General features: G+C 43.5%; 1 protein-coding gene across 1 annotated transcript in view; it reads left to right on the top strand.

The window, feature by feature from the left end:
* gse1b (Gse1 coiled-coil protein b) overlaps positions 1 to 22,602 on the top strand; it is a 169,324-nt gene that overhangs the window by 39,296 nt on the left and 107,426 nt on the right. Inside the window, exon 2 of the mRNA XM_005915169.3 lies at positions 10,658 to 10,796. Coding sequence (XP_005915231.1) covers positions 10,658 to 10,796 — 139 coding nt within the window. The remainder of the gene's footprint in view (positions 1 to 10,657; positions 10,797 to 22,602) is intronic.

The following is a 22,602-nucleotide window of genomic DNA, read 5'->3' as shown; positions in this document are numbered from 1 at the left end:
CACACACACACACACACACACACACACACACACACACATGCATAAACAGAGAATTTCATGTGTGTCTGAACTGTTTTGAATGAAGAAGCTTTACATGCTTTCTGTGAATATTACATCTTTTTTGTTAAATCATCCATCCTTAGTGTCAAATTCAAGTTTGAGAACCAGCTAGAAAGCAGCTTAAATGACTGTGTTACCACTTTAATTGATTTGGAATTGGCTACTCTTGTTTATTTGCAGTACAGTCCCTGAACAAGAGGGGGCAGGATTTAGAGTGCATTACTAGAGCACGAGCACCATTGGAGGGCGCTATCTGTCTATTTTCATTGCTATTATAGGGCAACATCACTTCATCCTTATCAGTGCGGATACCTCGACAGCAGCTCCTTCTGTCTTCTCCCTCTTTGCCTCACTGCTTGGCTCCTTCTGTGTTGTCTTTTTATCTCTTCCTAAGCCTGCCTCCCTGCTCATCCCCCCACCACCCCTTTTCCTCCCTGCCTCCCTCTTGGTTCCCTTCCTACCACTGCTTTTCATCCTCACCTACCTCCTCTTCTTCTCACTTCCCATGCCTGCCTTTCTGAGTCCCTTACATGGCTGCCAATTCTTGCCCTCTCGCCTTTTTCGCCTCCTTCTTTTCATTTCCTCTCTCAAATTCCCCCTCCTATCTCACCTTCCCACAGCTACAGTAGATGAGATCCCCCTTTATAGAGCCTCGCTTTCCTGCCTCCCTTCATCTCGTTCCCTCTCCCTCTCTGGCTCTCTCCCTCCCTGCATTCACCACTCTTGCCCCTCAGGGTTTTGTTCTGCCTTAATCAGAAGCTTAAGTGTTGCATTCTCACCCAGACAATGCCTGCCATTCAGTCTGGGTTTGTGTAAATAGGTGTGCCCTGTTAGTGTGCCAGCGGGCATGCAATGCCAGCCTCGCTGCGGTAGTGGTGATCACCAGTAGCCCCCAGCTACAGGAGGCACTGCTCCACATGCACACATTGACAAACATACACACAAACTAGCAACAGCGGGAGGTGGAAGAGAAGGAACTTGCTGATGGCTGCCTTTGAAGTGCTGCCATCCAACGGCATGGATGGCCAAAGCAACACACACAACACAGACAGTGCACTTGGTCAAATGGAGTGCAGGGAGAAGGATTCTTTTCATAATCAGCCATTTCTCCCTTCCATGTTGGCGTTTTGCTTTTCAGTTTATCTGCTTCTGACTTGTGGTCTTGACTTATTTGTTGGTCTGTGTCAAAAACAGCTCTGTGTCATGTTTGGTGATATAATAGCAGAATAGTGACTACAGGGTAATGCGTGTAGTGGCTGCAGGAGCCCAGCAGCCTGTTTCTTGGCCACCTGGCAAGCTCTTTATAGAAGGCAGTGTAGGCCTCTACCCAGCTGGATGCTGCTTGCTCTCAGACTGCTGTGTCAAATCCAGGGAGCCAGCTTCCTTCCAACACCAAACCATCTGTCTACATTCATGATGACACTCTACCTGCAGATGGAGAGAGAGAGACAAACAGTTTTTTGGTTTTTTTTGGATGGATATACAAAGAAAGTCTTTGATGTTATGTGCGAGTAAATTGTGCATGTGTGCACCAAAGTGCAGTACGTGCACATCCACCTAACATTTTATTTTTTGTGGGTTTTTTATGTATGAACTTCAATCTTACACAGAGAAGGATATGGAGTGATAAAGGAGATTAAAGAGAAAAGGGTTGGCCGGACATATAAACATAAACTAGGCAGATGAAGTGAGCCCACACTCGCCCATGCTATCTATCCTCCTCAGATGGCCATTTGGGCTCGTTAATCTATCGCCTGGTAACAGAGACAGCCTATCAACAACAGCCACGCCCCTCTGCACATGCTCATAGAGAGGGGCTCATTTGGATCTTTGAAGGGAAAGCGCGCACACCACACTAAAATACACACAGAACCCCCCACCCCACGACACACGCATGCATGCACACACACATATAGAAAACTACCCACAAATCCTGGCCTGTCATTGCTCTCCATTGTTTGGCTGCGGTTGCTTTCTCCTGGTGTGACTGCCAGCAGATGGCTACCACTGAGCTGTCAGAGTCGGCCTGGGGCCCACACACAGACATGGGCGCGTACACACACACACACACACACACACACACACACACACACACACACACACACAAACACTCACTCATACAAAGAAGGTCTTATTGCACACTGAACATATGCACAGTGCCCACTGAATGGTGCTAGTGTTGGCTGTATAACACTACTCTAGTCCTGCTTATACCTCAATTTATATACTACATATTTGGTCTCTTTTATTCTCTCTCTGTTTTTCACACACACTGGATCCTAATAGACTGTGGAGCCGCTCAGCTACAGGTGCCCCTCATGACCCCCTCTCTGTAATGACTGTGTAATCCCATAAGAGGGCCGCCTTTCTACATTAGCATGTGCAAAGGCCATTGTGTTTGTGTATGCCTGTGCATAAGTAACTGTTGTGAATCTTGCTTCTACCACCCATTTTTTTGCATCTTTGTGTGTACAAATTGTATGTATTTCTGTGTGTGTGTGTTTCTATGTCTATGTGTGTGTGTGCAAGACTGTGTGTGTGTGTCACAGTGATTTGATACGTGTAGCAGCAGGTGTCAGGCCTAATGGAGCATGTCATCACAGAGTAAAAGCAGCTGCTCCTGCTCCGGGTCGTCAGGGGTCACCCAGAGGTGAAAGGTCAGGGTCGGGGTGAGAAGTCGGCTGCAGCTACATGACATTCCTCCGCTCGCTAATCGTAGCTCTGACGAATGGCTGCATAGTGGCAGCTGGTAGATAGGAGGCAGTGTGTGTGGCAGTGTCAGAGGAAGACACTGAGAGGAGGATGGAGAGAGAAGAGGGGAAGAGAAGATGAAAAGAGGAGAAAGGAGGATTGTGACTAATCTAACGCGCACACATCCGCACAGCCACGCAGAGCGAGTATTGACTGCACAGGCCTGTGATCCTGAAGGAGCAGTACATCAGAGAGGACAAGCTCAACAACACAGGCTTTTGTCAATGTCTAAAACTCCACACACATGCACAAAACCTTTACACATACCCAGCGGCGCACATGGATGCATTGTCACTCTCTCTTTCCTTCTCTCTTTCTCTCTGTCATATGCACACACACACACGGTTTGTTGTGTCTGCAGAAAGCTGGAACTAATGACAGACTTTGTGTTGTGTGTGTGCTCACTCAGCTGCCCCCTGGACACACTTTACCCACCCAGCAGAAAACAGCCCTTTGTGTTTCTCTCTCTCTCTCTCTCTCCTTCTATCAGTATATCTCTCTCTATCTTGTTCTCGCTGTCTCCCTACTTTCTTCACTCTCTGGAGAATAGAGTTGTTTTGCTGTGCTCTGCTGTATATATTACCTACTGTATATATTTTCTTGGCGCCTGACAACAGATATATGAGCACAGCAGTGGGTGTTTTTTTTGGCTGACACCAGCCATTCACATTTCCCAGTAAATGGTGCAATAAAGACTGCACATAAAAAAAGACATTTAAATGCTAACATGGTTAATATTGAACCTTAGATATGATGGGATAAATCACGGGTAGATAAATCGAATCACTGTGTTTTGTTCTTTTCTTTTTCCTTCTCTTTTCTTTTCTTTTTTTTTTTTTACAACTTGTGCATACTTCACTTGACTGAAAACAGAGTAAAACTGATTTTACAACACTACTGAATGTGCTGACTGTTTCTCTGAGTCATAATTGCACCTTAAATGCAATTTAATATAACTGTTATACTTAAATTTTCCAGTGTTGCACAGTATATCATTTGACCAGCTGAGTCAGTTGTGGAGATGATTGTTCGCTTTCACAAGGTTTTTGCTTTATTTACATCTTATTTGAGGCATTTGTGCACATGTAACTAAAGAGTTCGTTTATTTTAGGAAGCTAGTTTTAGAGACCAGTTAATTTCTTGCTCTCTCAATGAGGTGTGCAATGATAACTTGTAGATCATTTCTTTACGTAGGCTGTTTTTGTTTTGTTTTTTAAAGTAGTGTCATTAGTCCACCCACATATGTGCATACCCCTTTACCACTGCTTCCAACCCTCCCTTTAATTTTTTTAAACCACAGTGAGCAGCCTATCTGTCACCATCAGTGTCTTTTTATAGACTTTATCTCTGTCTGATTTGTATCCTTGCAGCTTTGTTTTGCTTCATATCAAAATACCATCGAACACCAAAGGTTTCTATTCATAATGTCACAGTGCTGCCCAGAGGAGTGTTTTATATTGACCCAAGTGCCTGTCTTCATGTTGGCTTCTCTTGGTACCTGTATACAAGCAGAACAGGCAACTGCAGTATAGATGCGTTTCATGATGTGATTTTAAAGAACAGCCTGATCCAAAACATATGTAGATAATGATCATGAGTCCATTGCCTGGTTTCTTAATTAAATTTATTCATATAATGATTACAAACTGCTTTTTTTCTGTCACACTTTCACTTAAAAATAGATTTTAACATAATTTTAAGTACTTTGTTTTCATGTAAACACAAGGGACCTGATTCTGATTCTGTACTAGATGAATGGAAATATGAGCTCCATGTGCGTTAAGTGTGTATGTAGTTAAGCTACACTTTAAAAAAAATAAGTATACTGTCAAATGGTCAAGCTTGTTTTCAGTCCGACAGCCAACTGAAGCAGGAAGAAGCCAATCAATAGCACTTACCCTCTTCCTTCTAGAGATCCCAACAGATTTGAGAGAAGGATGCAGTCCTGCATTATGCCCAGCTGGGTGTGTGCATGCTTGCGTGTTGGCATATGAATGATATTTTGTTGTTAGAGCATTGTGACTGAGGCTGAAGAAAAATGGATTGCATTCATGTAGCATTTGATACATTAACTCAAGGACACACTGCATTGCCGTAAAGCAGCATTTCTCTTGATTTATTGACACCCATCTAGTTTGTTTTCAACCCACAGCTTGAGACCTAACTGCAGGTTTAACCTTTCTAAGCCTCAGTTCAAATAACTGAAATAGAAGTGCAATACTGTAACTTTGACTTTGAATTTTGGAGATAAACTATGAAGGGTAACAGGCAGGAGTAAAATAAACTATACATGCTTTTGTCTGTACCATATATGCAGTACTATAAGCACTAAATCTGAATGCTCCCCTGCTCCTGCTCAGCAGTGTAGTATGACTTGCCTTGAAGGGGGTGATACTGTGTATCCTACATGGGGGTCAATAAAGTGACACATTGTTATTGAGTCACTTGTACCCCTGCATCCTGCTCCTAGGGACAAATAGACTCAGGAAGCAACTGAATGCTTCCCTTCCGCTCTCCATCAGGAAACACATCTTTTACAACCATGACATCACTGACATTTGAAGGGCAGGGAGATAGTGAGGTCAGATCAGCACACACACACAAATCATCTGACCTACAGGATCTTATGGTCCTGGGGAGTTACTTTTACTTTATTTGTGCGCCATAAAGATGTAGTTTGGTTAAAGACATAATGCTGATTTAGTCTGGTGCTTAAGGTGTTTGCTGAGGACAGGAGACCAAGATCATACCTAACATCAGTTTTCAGGTTTGTGGTAATGACAGGATGACTTTGAACTGACCATGCAAGACGTGGTCTTAACATAGTCTTCTCATTTCACGGTTATTTGAATATCAGGCATATTTTTTTATTATGCCACAAGATCAATGTTTTTATTAGTGTTTAAATACACTTACACACACTATCAAATATGAATTTATTTTACTTGGTGTGAGGCTTGATTCATTTGGGTTTGCTGTCCATCTGCCTTTAACTGACCCAGCCCTGACCTGTGTTTGGGCCCTGGGCCTCCTCGCGGCTACCGTATGGGCTTCTGTGCATTTTGCTTGTGTACATACGTGTGTGTGTGTGTGTGTGCACGTGCACGCGCATGTGAGGCTAACACAGGGCGGTAGGGTGTAATTTGAGCCCCAGGCTAGGACAGGACTGCTGCACAGTCCATCCAGGCAGAAAAAGCAAGACACGGGAGCCTCGGGGTGGTCAGAGAGAGAAGGAGAAAGAGAGAGAGGGTTGGACATCTGAAAGAGTAAGAAGTGGGAAAGCTGGAGAAAGAGAGAGAGTGAGAGAGAGTAATGGACAAAGAGTAGCCAAGCTCTTTTTAACTCAGTCTCCGTGGAAGAGAGATGTCAGTCTGTGTCAGTTCGCTCCACTAACCAGCCTGTAGCAGGAGAAACGGATCTCTCCCTCTCTCCATCACACATTCTTGTTTTCTCTCCCTCTCACTCCCTCCCACACTATCTCTATCTACTTTCTTCTCTCATATCTTTTGCTTATAGCTTTTCTGCCTCAGTTGAGAAAAGCAGAAACACTCCACACCTCAGGGGAAAACAGCAAGACTAAGGAAAAGACCAAGCAGTGAACCAGTCGTCTCTAAAAGGCAGGCAATGTATAGTGCAGGTCTTCTCCTGATCACACTACGGGTGAATGAGGACGGGCCGCTCCAAATGCTGTAGACTAAAGCCCTGAAGGCAGGGCATGCTGCTGGCTCTGCTGCAGCGTTTCCTTCGGTGCTGTGAGGAGGGCAGCACACAGCTCTTCAAACACAGAAGGGATCAAGTCTTCAAATCCCCCGGAAATGTCAACCACGTTTGAGGAAATGTCAGTAGAGCTGAGAACACACGCAAACACACATTGAGCGGCGTGCGCACACACGCAGACACTCACGCCAAAAGCCACGGCAAGAAAGGCAATGTGATATAAAGCAGTCATGTCCCGTGGGTGAAATCAGCATCATCTCATCGTTTTCACAGATCTCAAGGGAGAATCGCTTTATGCAACTTAAAGGTGTTGATTCCCAAAAATGTTGAAGTTTTAATCCGTGGCATTTTCATATGAAATATTTCCTTTGCTCTAGAAAGTTTAACGATTCAACACAATTGTGATTTAACCGGTGATGCCAGGGTAATAAAGACAATAAGTGGAATTGTGTTTTTAGTCTAAAGAGCTTGGAAAGAAAAACGACAGGACTTCTTTGAGTTTCATCCGAGAAGCTTCTTCAGTTACTTGAAAGTCTTTCAAAAGTCTGGATTCAGTATCAGTTATATCTTCATGTATTTGTAGATTAGCATGTCATGAGTAATTAAAAGAAAAAATGATGTTCACCCACTTTCTCTCTTACCCACACTATGTGATAATACCATTAATTTTATATCAAGCCACATCTAATGTCGATCCTCATACCTGATGCTTCAGGTGATCTCATCTGCAGCCACTGACATCATCCTGTGTTAGTATTGATCTCTCGTCATTCCCGCTGACTAACTTATTGACATCCTCAAGTGTATTTCCTGTCTAGACTGTCAGCAGTGCTTAAGGATGGCCCTGCACCCTGGTGACACACACACACAAATGTGCGCACACCAGCTTTGCTTATTGACGTATCCTTTTGGTCCCCCCCAGTCCTCCTCCTTAATGAATCTGGAAGGTGCTGAACTGCAGATGTTGTGCAGGGTTTAAGTATTGATGGTGCGGACGTGACTAAAGTGCTTCTCGCCGAAGTGGCCTGAGTTAGGCCACAGTGAGTGTGGATGAGAGAGACAGAGAGTAATTATCAAAGGCTAAATGTCTTTTTGAGTGATGTGCACATGCGTTGCCTCATCACTCCCTGCGTCTCACTTAGAAGAAGTGATACAGACTCTAGAACAAGGTGAGTGGATGCATGCAAGAGGTTGTGAACGCTGTTTAGAAGCTGACAGGTGATATGTAGCTTAAGACAGGCAGATAACTACAGAGGTCGTGGCTCTCTTGACTGAAAAGCCTTTTTCTCTAAGACAGTAATAGAGGCACACAAGCATGCACACTTTTCTACATGTAAGCCTGCGTACCCTCTGGACTGTTTATCTTTAGCCACCTATCAAGATCTGCTCTCAGCTACTAATGTCTTGTGATCCTTGGAGGGCGTACTATACTTCACACTGCAAGTGATTTGTGCTGGCAGGCTCTCTCCATGTCCTGTGACATCATCCATTACTAACACCCTCCTTACCGATTAGAGAGATAATGCTGAACTCTGGAATTAACCTCAATTAGTACTACCTCTGTAGATCTTTCTCATTTCACCTCCTGACTCCTGCTTTGCATCTTAAATGGCCTTGGTCTATTTCTGGTCTATTCAGAAAGCATATGTCAACATAAGTGTGCATGCACACTCAGGCACAGCTCTTCAAATAAAAGAGTGGTTATATAGCTTTAGATCAGTTTTATTTATGCGGGCACATTTTTCTTTCTTATTTTTGGCAATGCAGCATAAATGTGTGATTCAGATTTACTGTTTTAGTGATTGATGGAGTTGGCGAGGCACTAAGAGGTAGTTACTTGTAGTTTTTGTAAAAATAAATTAAGCTTTTGCTTGGGTTGGGTTGGATGTGCAATCAATTGTCTTCCTCTTAAATTTCCCATCATTTCAATTTGTGTGACATCTTGGGAACAAACAAAGACATGCGTCACAGAGAATTCCTTAGCCCTAGCTGCACTTTGCAGTTAATACGTATTAACAAATATCAGCATGCCAACACATTAAACGGATTAAGAACAAATCATGAATCGCTACATTATTTGCTAGTCATTGAGAAGGTAACACTTTGCTTAGCTTATAGCTGTGTATGAAAGCACTTCTGCTGCTGTCACAGGGTTATGTTGTGTCACCAAGACATTGTGAAAATATATAGCTTCCCAATATTTTGGGTCTAACTGAGCCATTTTAAGCCTTTGATCCCAACATCTAAATTAGCATCAATGAGTCCTGTTATCTTGGCTTTTTCTTTGAGGGTTGGATTTGTAAGTGCTGCTTCCTGCCATCCAGTTTAGCGGATGAGAAAAGAAACAATATCTGAGTAATTAAATTATGTAGGCTAATGTCCTTGACTAGATATAAAAGTTCATGCCCTGCTAGCTGCTTCTCTGTGCCCTTCTCCTTTCTTTTTTTATAGTTTTACATCCACTTTAGGGAGTTCATAAATAAGCCATTTACTTGTGCCTTTTAAACAAGAAAAAAAGACACCAAAGTGGCTGATGAAAGAGAGTGAGTGGCAGAAAAGGTTAGGAAACACGTGAGCATGTTTGTTGTGTGTGTTGTCTGGAGTAGAGTTAATCCACGGGCTCAGACATGACTATTTGCCTGCACTGTCCTCCCCCTTACTTTGCTTTTAAGGTGTGTAGAGCCTTAAAGCATACCCAACATGCCTGATGAAGAGGCTAAGATAAGATATAATAAAGCAGCAAAGAAGTTAAAATACCCAGTGACATTCTTGCAGGTTAGACAGGTGCACAAAAATACAATGGGATGAGAATCCTAATACCTCAGTGGCATATCCATAACCAAAAGTGCGTAGGAGAGGTGAATCATTGGCTTGAACAAAGGGTGAATGTATTGTTAAGTGAGGTGTATTTGAAATGGTTTTTAACTGCTAGTGTGGCACAGGCAGCTGTCTGGGCCTGAAAAGAAGGCCCGTGGGCAGATTTGAGAGAAGCGGTTGAGCTAACAAAAAATCCCCTGACCAGTATGCGAATTTACATACAGGCCAACTGCCAAAGCACTTGTCAGTTTGTTGTGTCATATTTACCGTTTTGGGTTTGCCCACTCAACTTGTAACTGTAGGAGGAAGCATTGACGCACCTTGATGTTTCACAAACATCAACAAATGTCTGTGAATACATACAGTCAGTCAGGCGAGCACACACACTTAAATAAAGGAGGAAAAAGAGACTCTAACTACTCCCCCCGGCTCCTCATGAGAAGTCATTAGGAATGTGTCTGTGTATTTTATTTTTAGCAGTGTGTGTTTAGGAGGGGTAGTGGAGTCTCGTCAGTCTTCAGGGCCCTCCTCTGCTCTGTCGCTCCGTGTCTCTGTCTCCAGCTGAGAGCTATGTATATTTCATAAGCCCAGGGTGCCTTTTTGTCTTAAGATGTGCTGCACCTCCCCTGCCTGTCTCTCTGCTACTCGTCAATGGAGGGAGCCATCACGGTCTTTTTTTCTTTTCTTCTTTTTTTTTTTTTAAAGTCTTTCCCACTCTTCTCGCTCACCTCGCTGACAGCCACCCTCTGCTTCTCCCTCTGCTTTTCATGGTCAGCTTGTCTCTCTGCTGATGTCTCATCCATCTTTCCTCTTTCAGCTGTGGAAGGGGGCAGAGTAGAGCACGTACAAACAGACTTGGTCTGTCAGGAAAAGTCTCCCTCTGTCTCGCTCTTTGATTCTGTCTGTCTGTCTCCCTGTTTTGTAGCTCTGTCACTTCAGGGAAGGGACATTTCTTCACCCAGAGCTGCATCCCCCTTCGGTTGTTGTCTTTTTATAGCAGAAATCTGAGTGCTGTGACAGCAGCTAAAAATGTTTGCAGTCAAAATAGATCTGCAGTTAATTGCTATATTTGCACCATCAATCTCTTGTTGTTGTTTAAAGTTTATTACAATACCAGTATTTCTGCTTTAGCCCTGATAAAGTAAGAACAAGTATGTTTTGCAAACATTTCCACAGCATCTCTCATATTGTGACTTTCACAGCAGGTGAATCTTTAAACTGAGTTGTTGTTGATGGTTATTCTAGGAAATGTATTTAGACTTAATAAATGCCTCTTATACCTCGGTACCCTAACAGTCTTTCTATGTTTCAGGGTAGTACTGTGATTGAGGCTGCAGCAGGAGCCAGTAAGGAAGTGGACGCGGGTTCGGGGCCCTCACAAACTACAGGTGACTACACTCCTCCTCGGCCACTGACCTTGGAGGCAGAAAGAGCAGACCGTCAGCTTTCCAGTGAGTATTGCAAAACCCACTTGTTCCACTGGTTTTATACTTCCGTCTTCCCTATTTCCATCACTATTGCTTCTCTTTGTTGTTTTTCTGTTTTGCTTAAAACACTGAAGCCTTTTATTTGTCTTTTACGCACCAGGGATCTGTGATTCAAAGCATTTCACTTAACACTACTGTGATTTTACAGAGCTTACTGCACTATAAAGCAGTGCAATCGAATTTCCTTTTGCCATTCTCCAGCCATTAGCAGTATTATCTGACTGACTGATATGTTTAATATTGCATTTGTTGATCTTGTCTCTGTGTGTCTCCTGTGGCCAGAACTACTCGAGAGTCTGTCACTCAGAACATTCAGTAGTAAACACTCTGCAGCTAGAATGAACCACACCCACGAAATATATACTCTTTACTTGGTAAGCGACTTATCTGTGCTTACTTTTTCCTGTGTGAGGTATCTGTGTGACCCTGCTATGTAGCAACACAGGAAGTGGTGAGACCCCCGGAGTGAATGAAATGAGATCTTTGGCAGTTCTGACACTCTAACCGAAAAGTGACAAAAATTACTTTTGACTTCCTCTCTTCGTGCTTGTCCCACCATGTACTCTTATACTTCTGCCTTTTTTACACTTTACAGCCCCATTTCACCTCATCCGTATACCAAGAATACGTATCACCAAGCGTCATACATTAACGGCTTCTTTTCCATCGTGTCACATCACAAATATCTATCGATACAATCTGCCGAGTGAGATTATGGGACGTGAAGATGATTTGTCTGCAGTTTGTTTTGCAAATGTCCCAGGCGTTTCATCTCTTCACCATCCTTTGAGTGCATTGTTTTATCGCAGCTGCTCCAAATCACCAGCAATGCAAACCTACAAAGCCACCTTTTTTTTTTCTTTTTTTTTTACAAAGACCCTTTTTGTTATTAACTTGAAAGTTTACTTCTAGATAGATGAATCAAATACACTTTTCAATCAGTTATTGAAATTGTATGCTTTGCATCAGTTCACATCTCCTTTATAGTGCATTTAAGTGGTGCTTGACCCGAGGGTTAAGAGGATGGGACTGCTAAAGTAATGCTGGAAAATGAGGTTGAAGATGTCATGATGAAGCAGGCACAGCCACAAAAAAATTGTGACTATATGTCCTGAGGGAGGCCATCACAACAGAGGGGTTTGGAGCTCAGTGTGTTTATGTGGAAAGTGCTGGCTGTCTCCTCTCATCAGTTTAGCCAAACTGCCTTTTAACTGAATGCAAAATCCCCTTTTTCTTCTCTCTTTTATTTATGGAAATGTTTACACTAATAAACATCACCGTTTTGTACGTTTCTTATCTCATCCTCCTCTTTTCCACTGTCGCTTTCTTCAGCTCTCTCTCTCTCTTTTGCTCTTTCCTGCTCAGGCCTCGCTTTCTTTTTTCCACAGCTATTTCTGTTTAGCCACGAGTGCCCTGTTGTCGTTTACAGAAACCATCTAAAGCTCTCCTTCTAACTAAACACACAGACACTGTAGCACCACCACAAAGGCACTTGGCTAAACAGTCATGACAAGGGGTGGGGGGGGACCTCACATCTACAGACACACACGTAACATTGAATGATCCTCCCTGTGGTCTACTGTGGTATGAGAACGGGGTTTTCATGAGTTATTTAAGCCCTCTTCATCATGCGTGTTGCGCTGCAGCTCACACTGACATGACACGGCCCATTTCCTTCTCTCGGGCCAGAAACGTGACACAAGACACGCTTTCCGTGTTCACACAGAATAGAGTAAAGAGGTACACAGGGCTGTAGCGTTTAAATCATTAAATGTCCCCATGCAGCAACCGTAGTGAAGCTATAGCGATAGACTGATGATCTGAAACAGTTCCTACTGTCCACTGCAGTCTGCACTCTCTGCTCGGTCACATCATGTCAGAAATATTTCAGAAGGAGCCACTTTTCATTTCAAATGCTCAAAACCATTGCAGTGAACCCTCATATGGAAGGAAACAGAGGGTTTGAACTGGGCTGACCACGATGTGCTTCATGCTTGTGGACCCTTGATTTGACGAATACTTCACAACCCACTCAGAGCAACTACACAGTCAATACATCGTTAGTGGTGAGGAAGGACAAAGGTAAACCTCCTGCTACACTAACTGCACAGATTTCTAATAGAGGGAGTGACACGCAGGACTTATATAGCCTATATAATAGTAAGGGTATATGGAGTGGGAATCTGTGGTGCTATTCTCTTCTTTATCTCAACTGTTGGAGCATTTATCCGTCTCACAGCGTCTTTGATTCCTGCCTTTGTTAGCCTTTACTCTGCTCTGTTCCACTGTGTCAGAGCAGCCTTCTGTCCTTTTCACACTCAACAAATCCATTCAGAAACATATGCCTTCATGTTGTTGTGTACATATGTATATTTTGACAAGGGAATTACGCATGCTGATTGCCATGAGATGAGCTGTGAGTGTGTTTTGATCGCAACAGCACAGCTGGACTTGGCAGACTTGGCAGTTGAGTGCACTTGGCTTTTGGCCAGTTCAATACAATCACAATTACCCACAGTGGGAGCATGGAACACCCCTGAAGGTAGGGTGTGGGTACTGGTTGGGGCACAGAGGGTGGGTACTTAACAGTCTTTGGCCACTTGCATCTGCTTGGAAAGACTGAGCTTGTTGTGTCTGGTTAACATTCCACATTAAGAGTGTTAGGGAAGACAGCAGGTTGACTGCTCAAACAGTCATGCCACAACACAGTAAGCTACACATGCAAACATTAAACAAAGCCGGCTGTAAGAAGATGATTACAGCTGCACTTTCCCCCGTCTTTTTGTCCAGCGGACAGATCTCCATGTGTATGTAAGGAGCAGTGCAAGGAATAAGAGAGCAAAGAGGTTACACGACTGAGGCGCTGAGGGGTGGGGAAGGAGAGGATGGTGAGCTGAAGATGTGGTAGCAAGGAATGCGCTCAATAGAGGACGACTGGAGGGTGACAGAGGAAGCATGGGGAGGAATGCCACTGCTTGCTCCCCCTCCTCGGCTCCCTCTCTTTTCTTCTTCTCTTTTGTCCCCCTCTGTGGGGATGGGAGGGTGGGACAACTTCAAATGACAGTGACAAGCTTGCCACCGCTTCTATGAAGCACAGCAGATGGGAAAGTGTGTGTGTGTGTGTGTGTGTGTGTGTGTGTGTGTGTGTGTGTGTGTGTGTGTGTGTGTGATTAAAATGCCGCTGGAGACTGGGGTATACTGAGTCTCTTGGCAGCACCACACTTGGCAAAGTGCCACTTCTCTGCCCTCTTTTTCCAGCCCATCAGAGTGGGCATTGAGATATGTGTGTGTGTGTTAAGTGAGAGCAGGCAGTCTCAATAAACAAATATTAATTCACAGTGTTTTCATTGTTTGTTTCATTATCTTTTCTTCAGGGCCTTGCAAACTGGATGGCGTGTGTGCCTGTTTTTTCATTCATGTATCTGAGTAATTCAGTAATGATCATAGAACTTTTGCGAAACAGAGCCCTGTTCTGCAGTGTGTGGCGCCAGTGCTGGCGTGCATGGGGGAATTAGTGAGGAGACAGTGGGTTTGGCAACATGCCATGGTTATTAGCCACTCGCATGGTGGGCATGAGCTTATGCCCCGACTCAATCACTCACTGTGTTTGCATTTGTGTGTTTAATGTGTTTGCTCCTGTGCGTGTATATATGCAAGTCGAGCATTTGTGTCGGGATTCTCCTCTGGTCACACTGACCTTATTGTGCAGTCACTCCTGGTTGATTTGTATCCCTTCCAACACATTCCTTTCCCTGAAAGGCCGAGAAACGGGCTGTTGACCCCCTTTTCCCCCCATATTCACCGTCTCTTTCTTTCCATCGCTCTCTCACTTTCTCTCCTCTTCCCTCCGGATGGGTTTGATTTAGTGACTGTGGTTTTCCAACCAGAGCCTGGGAGCCTGAAAGTGTAGACTTAGGGAAGAGACCTATAGATTCACAGGCAGCGGAGCATGTCATTACTTGGCCATAGCTCATCAGCAGATACATCATCAGGCTGGAGCTCTATTAGATGTGAGCTGATGCACTAAATGATGGCAGTATCTAAAACTGCATTGTTATTTCTGGGTGGATATTTAGCTCTATACTGCATATATCAATATTCCTACCTACCTTGCTATCCTAACACCATCGGGGAGGCAATGTTTGGAATCTGACATTCTTTCTGCACAATGACAATGACACAGTAAAGAGTGATAAAGAAGTGTCTTCATCAACTATTCCTGCAACAAGCTTGTTGCCAGTATGCAGCTCTCTTCTCTCCCTGTCTCTTTTCCTGACTGCCTCACAACAGATAGGCTAACTTTTGGCTTCACAAGGGATTCAACACCTTCTCTCCAAGGTGAAAGTCCCTTGCTTAACTTTTTTCTTGTACAGGCACTTGCTATATTCTACTATTATACCACTCACCACAGCTGGTCTTAAAGGATTTGTAAAGCTTGATCTGCAATGCTTTAAAATTATCTTAATCAATTACAATTACAATATGTTGAAATGCATTGCCAATTTTTATCCAAAAAGCTTAAACCCCATGTTACTGAGTAAAAAAAAAAAAAAAAAAATTTATGTTGTTTTTAAAAGTGTTGCTTTTTAACTTCAAGTAACTAAACCTGTTGCCAGTACTGCTTGTCAACATTGTTATTCCCTTTTTTGGACTTGAGAGAAAATATATTTAGATGTATTAAGATATACTATATTTACACACTGAGACCACCTAATGTGAGGTGGAGGCCCTGCGTGGAAGCCATCAGGCAACGTTCAAGACAGCTCAGGAGAAAAAAGAAGAAAAAAGACAGCTTAGTGAGAAACTTCCAGACTCTGACCTTTGACCTCACATTGAGAAAGGAAGCAGGTGTTCAAGCATGATTAGGCCTGATGTGCTAAAAACTGGCAGCAAGCTTTGTAGAGGCTATCCCAGCTGTCATAGGGCAAGAAAAGGAGGAAGTACACTCTAGACAGGTCACCGAGCCTAACACGGAGAGACAGACAACCATTCTCAATCACATTTGCACCTATGGCCAGGATCACCAGTTAACTCAACATGTCTTTGAACTCTCGGGTGAAGCTGAGTAACCACACAGGCACAGGGGGAGGATACAGAGGAGCCGCAGCCAGTCGGTGGAGTCAAACCCAAAAGTTTCTTGTTGCGAGGTGACAGTAATCATCTTTGCACCACTGTGCCCTCCGACATTATCGAGAACATGGGAGGAAAATTAGAAAATCGAGCAATGTAATAGCTCAACTAAAGAAGTACACTGCTGGAATTAATCCACAGTGGGTACAAGAAAAAGTGAGGATGTTTTCTATAGATGAAAATATTTAATTAAAGTGTACTTTTGCCAGTGGTGGTCATCTAATAACAATATTGAATAAATTTTTATTTGGGCTTTTGTCATGTTTTTTTTCTCTGTGTGTCACCTTTATTTATATCACCTTTCCTCTCCAGCCCTTTTTGCAACCCCATGACTTTAATCATCCCTTCCTCCCATCCAGCCTTCCTGTCTCCACTTCTAGCCTCTCTCCTTCCTTTCTTCCCACTCTCTGATCCCTCTCTCTTTCCCTCCTTTCGAACTGTCCTCTGCTGTCAGGCGACTTGGCTGAGACTAAGTGCTTTTTGCTGTCTCTCGGCAGGTGGGACTGTAATAAAGCTTGTCAGTGGGAGGCATGGGTCGCACTGTCACATGCTCTTTGGCTCCCCTCTGTAACTCCCTCCTCCATCTTCTTCTAGCCCCGCTGCTCCAACAACCACCAGCACTCTCTGCCATGATCTTCTGCTTTTATTTTTCCTCTCTCATTTGTCTGCCTTTTGTTCCCCATTTTGTCTTGCTCTTACCCGAAACTGTGCTCCTTGACTTGTCTCTCATGTGTCTCGCGCTTGCTCTCTCTCTCCCCGGTTTCCTTGCCAACGGCACTTTCAGGAACATGATGAAGAAGAGCAGCAACAGGAGACACCCCTCTCGACATAACAACCAAACACACAAACCCTCACACACATAGGCATAACGCACACAAACGGGCACAGACACACAAGCAATCCATATAAATGACTCCAGGTGAGGTTGTATTGTTTGCCCAGCTGCTCTTCCTAACCACCCTCTCCTGTTCCTTAGTAAACCAGCAGGCTATATGGAAATCAGCTTCCTCTACACAAAACAGTTCTCTGTTCTTTCCTGTCTTTTTTAAATGTTTTTGCTTGCGGCGTTTGTGCTTGCATGTTTATGTATTTGCGTGTGCTTGTCGTACACTCAAAGGGCAAGAGAAGGTTAGCACTTGTATATTATTTGCATGCACATTTTTCAGAGTAACATAAAGGCGTGTTCTTGATCTGGTGTATGGTTGTGAATGCTTGTGTAGGTGTGCTCCCTCTAATTGAAAAAGCTCGTACATAGTCTTTCTTCTTCTAGCCACAGGATGGCATTACAGAGCCCCTTCTTTAAAGGAATCCTTCCCTTCCACCTCCTACCAGCCACAGTTCATTCACACGCACACTCTCACACACCCACATGCACACACATACGCACACAGCCCTCTTTAGTCTGTGTTAGCCCAGGCTTGTGTAAGGTGACAGAGTGCAGTGAATAATTTAGTCCTGGCCATGTTAATGGCTGACAGCGAACATGGCCTCTCCTCTCTGCCGTTGGCCCATTACTAGTACATTCTGTTTCACTTTCTCTCCTTCTTCCTCCCTCTCCTATCCTCCTCTATATCTTCCATTTATGTTGTTCTAGTGAAACTATATACGTGTCACGTTTTCGCCTTTATACGACTCTGTACATGAAAATAAAGAAAGACTGTATACTCGTCTTATAATGGTGCCCAAGAGTAAAAATGTAAACGTGTAATGTACGTAATGTAAGTGAGTTTGATTAAATATCTAATATGACTTTATTATATTGTGTTATTTTATTATTTTGCATTTATCAAAATGTTATTGACAAGGTAATATCATATCCACCTCTGCTTTCTCATGAGCATTTCCTTTTGACTGCACTTATGCTAATATTAAAATGGTAAAATACATAATACATAAACTTATACATAAAATTAAATTATCCTGTCCAGGTTTCTTTCACATAAATACTATATAAACATAAAAAATTCTTAAAATTAATATTAGCTTTCATTGCATTATTATTATATAATAATTATTGTATAATAAACTGAAATAAGCAACATGTATGAAATAACTGCATGGATCTTTTTTACGATGTAATATGAGGCACAAACGTTTTTTGGGAGCAACACTAGATATGTCTGGATGTAATTACAAGAAAAGTCTACTTGGCTCTTCAAAATGGCTTTAACACTATTAATAAAGCAGTCACTGGATATAGGTTGACACCTTAATATTAATTATGGTGTCATTTTTTATCTGTTGGTTATCTACATTTAACTGTATTTTCCCATTAGTGTATCATTTACATCCGGTGTGGCCCCCCTCATCAGTTTCTGGGGTGTTTTTTTTTTTTTTCACCTCTAATTTACAATACGTATGGCCTCATGTTCTGCATAAACTGTTTAGAAGGCACTCGGGAAACCAGGGTGTGTGTTTGTGTTTGTGTGTGCGCATAACTCCATTTAAGCCCTTGATTGCTCCACTGGGCTTCAGTTCTCTTGTGTGTGACGTGGGAGAAGAATAATACGACCCTAACTCTAATCGATTCACATACACTAAACAAATTACAGCTGCCGCCCTCTTCGTCTCTCTCTTCATCTCTTTTTGGAGACCATTAAACCACAGGGACGTTACATGTAGCATATGTGGTTTGCAGCTTGTACAGCTGATGTGTGTTGAGTGTCTGCCTCGCTCTATTCTTCTCTCTGATAAAATCAGTATGAGTGTGTTTGGGCCGGTAGGAGCCGATGAGCCTGGCCTGGCAAGCTTAAGCAGCACCAAGGCCTGGCCAGGCTCATGCAGGCTCAAGGGGGATTGGTAGTGACGTATCCGGGGTGAAACGCGCCACAGTTGGAACTCCCCACCAACCTCGCTGGCTCCAGTCTGCTTGATAAAATCCAGCTGGGACTGGGGAGGAGATGCGCCATCTATCTTGCCCCATCTCTGCTCTCTTCTTTTGAGCATCTGTCATATTTAAATAATTGTCTTCTTATTAATGGTTTGTCTTAACTAAGCTCTTCTCACCGCTTCTTGCAAGCTATGTGTCATCCATTTGTTTCTTTCTTCATCTTAAATTTTAATCAACCTACCCTTCTCTCCCTCTCTCTCTTTTGCCTGCTGTTTTTTGCCATCCTCCCTACAGCGTATCACACATTTACAGTACTCCTCCTCCACCTCTCTACCTCACGCACACAAACAGATCCAGAACCCTAGAAGTGGGGTCATGATTGAGGCTTGCTGTTAATTAGACGGCAGTGGTTGTTGTAGCAATGCAATGGTAGGGTGTAATTAATTAGGTGGCATGTGCACAGTAGGAGAAAAAGAGAAAGAGGAGAGATGGAGTGAAAGAGAAAGACCGGCTATCAGTCCTCCTTTTATCCTCTGAGCTCAGATGAGTTCCCCTAATGAGAAAAAATGAGATGCTCCCAACTAGGGAAGAAAGCATTTTGTCCTTTACATGTTCTCTCTGCCTCTTCTCTGCTTGTCGTTCTGTCACTGCCTTGTTCTCTTTTCATCTGCCTATCACATCCAGGCTATTGCTAGTAGGGTGCCAGTGAGTTGGAGTCACCAGCCATAGATTTCCCACAGTAGTATGAACACAGCCTCTGGGACACATCCAGAAACACACGCAGACACACATGCAGTGGTGACAGTTATACCACACAGCAGAGATGGTAAAGCAGTCAGTTGTAAGAGAGCATAGCGAAGATTGCAGTAGTATGAGAAATGCCCTGCTGTACAGTAATGGCTGCTGCTCTGCTGCATGCGTGCTATACTGGTAGCATTGTATATGTGCACAAAGGTAGCAAGAGGAAGAGAGAGAAAGAGGTGGAAAGACCGCAAATGAGCAAAGAAAATGTGGGAGGGAAGCAAGAGGTGCACAAACACTCAGAGCACTATTGATCCTCTTCTTAGTTCAACAATGTCTGCTTGACCTCACTCTGAAGCACCTCTGTGTGTGTGTGTGTGTGTGTGTGTGTGTGTGTGTGTGTGTGTGTGTACTTATCAAACATATGTGTTGGTGCAGTTACTTCTGTGTGAGTCAGAGGGCTAACCATAGTTCAGCATGCTGTATCTGTTAACAGCCCGCAGAGAACTCCAGCCGGTGTCAACTTGTCCATTTCAACCATATTATGAATATTTAGATACACACATTCCTCCACCCTCGTAAAACGCCTATTTTGCAGTTATTTTAAATGCTCTAGTAGATTCATTAATGCTTGCAGCACAACCCCCCCAACGCCACCGTGCAGACCTGCCTTCTCAGTGTAAGCTGATAGTTTAATGGCTGCTTGGCCCTTCCTGTCGAATGTGACTGAAACTGTCCTAGGTGACAGGTTTATGGATGTTTTGGCAATGTCACTGGAGACAGACAGCTATTTACAGCCTACTGTTAGACACTTCGAATGCTGGCTGTTAACATAAATCCCTTGGTGAGATCAGCCATTGGATAATACACACTGTCAACTGTGCTCAAACGTAAATCGCCAATTACACACACATGCAAACAGCAAGCGAACCCACTCAGTCCTTTGTAACCTTGTTAATACTACTGTCACCACTCAACAAACACCTCACTCTCAAACGTCACCCACACGCTGTAAATCTCTATCTCCCTTATTTACACCTCTCCTGCCATAACGTTAACAACCACCACTCACTTTTCCTCCCTTGCCCCACCTTCTCTTCAGTCTCTCATCCCCTTCAACTATCATTTAGCTTTACGAGGCATCCTAAAAGAAGCCTGAGGTGTCCATCCTTCCCTTCTCCATTTTATGTCTGAGATATTGATATCCTCCATAACTCAGATGCACCGCTCTCTATCACTGAGCAGGAATTGATGACAGAAGGGTGCGACAGGAGGGGAGTGGTGCCAGCAGAGAGTTATAGGAGTCTGGCTAGGTATGCATTAGAGTCTGTGTTTGTTTAAAAGTGTGCACTGCATGCAAACAGGCTTATTAAGCGAAAGAGAGGAGTTCGTTTGGTGAGGGTGGAGGTTAAGCAAAGGAGACGACCAATAATTGAGAAAATCTGAGAGACAGGATGTGGAAAGATGGGAGACAGGAGGGAGGGAGATCTGTTTCTTGCTTTATGAGTTTTTCATTTGTGTATGATACTGTTGCTATAAACAAGAGGTTAGCTGAACAGAGTCTGTTTATAAGGTCCATCTCACAGAGTGGGCATATCAAAAAGCCTATGAAATCCTGATCAGCCAGCTGTGGTTTCTGTGCATGTGCTTGTGTTCAGTTGTGAGGTTATCCGTTAGAGCCAACTGTTGACAACAGAATTTTGCACTTTAAACATGAGAATCAGTCTCAGTTCTCTTTCTGTTTGAATTGTGTCATGCTGTGCGAGCTTGTGCATGCAGTTATAGGTTGGTGGTGACTATGCTCGTGTGCATATTTGAGCAGTTGGTACTGCAGGACCTGTGAGTTAGATGTAGCATCTAACTTACTATCACAGCAATACATCAGGTGATGGCTTACCATAGAGCTTATGCTGAAATTGCATTGTGTTTTTGTGTGAACCACATTAGCATACAGGTGTAGCTACTAAAAGGGATATCATAAGAGTCCGTTTACATGCAGGAATACTTACTCATCTTAACCGAGTGGTTGGCACAAGGTTGAGTCGCTCTACAAATTGAATATACATAATTTTTGCTTCTTTAGATGTGGCTAAATGGTGTGATTAGTGAACTTGTTTACTGTGTGGATTTTCTTTTTCGTATATTTGTCTGCCTACATGTGTTCAAGTGTTTTTGTGCTCTGACTGCTGGTGGGGTTTTTTCCTACTATTCCACTGGGGAAAAAGAAAAGGTTTGTTTGATTAATTAATGCTGTTAGACATGAATGTAAATGATCAAAGGAGCACATTTGCATTTTGCGTTTAATTATTCATGAGTTGCGATTGCTCATGAATTAGGACACCTGTGAGGGCCTACGCCTCTCAAGCTCAGGCACTCACTCATGCACATAGACACACACACATACTCTGATGCGCACAAACACATCTCGGGATGTGATCCGGTGTGTTTAACCAGACCTGCTCATCACCCCCGTCTGTGTGCCCTGCTGTGCGCTGGGATGCAGGTCATTGCAGGTTCATCTTGCTATTATTTGGTTATGTTGCCACTCTGGCCGGGGTTCAAACATTCTGATTAGGTTACCGCGTAGCACTAAAGCTCAGACTGTCACTCTGACTGTATGATTCATCTCCATGGAGACAAAAGAAAAGCTCTGATCTAATTACCCGTACTGCTGCCATCTCAGACTTGAGGAGAGGGCTGGTAGTGTGAATAAGGCGAGAGGAGCCACGGAGGAAGAGGCAAGGGGCTGCACACAGAGGTTGTAAAAAGAGGTAGAGGCGAAAGAAAAATCAACTAAAAAATAAGAGCAGGCTTGCATGCTTCCAATAGAGACCGTGATAAAAGCAGGTATTATTTGGCTTCTCGCTTCATCTTCCTCATCTCTCTCCTCATCATCAGCAGCATCCAACTGCTGCACAAATGGGCCCTTGTTGCCATGGATATGAGCAATGGTTCTCCTGTTCTGTTCGATGGGGCTCAGTGATAAATGGCGGGACGTGGAGGAAGTTAATAATTTATCCTGGGGAGGGAGCAACCGTTCCGGGGAGCGTTACCTAGCATAATGGGTTA

Source organism: Haplochromis burtoni, unplaced genomic scaffold (genome assembly GCF_018398535.1).
Source record: "Haplochromis burtoni strain Fernald_Lab_line unplaced genomic scaffold, NCSU_Asbu1 Contig_11, whole genome shotgun sequence".
Taxonomy (NCBI): domain Eukaryota; kingdom Metazoa; phylum Chordata; class Actinopteri; order Cichliformes; family Cichlidae; genus Haplochromis; species Haplochromis burtoni.
The sequence above is the reverse complement of the archived record's forward strand: the minus strand, read 5'-3'. Positions and strand labels throughout refer to the sequence as shown.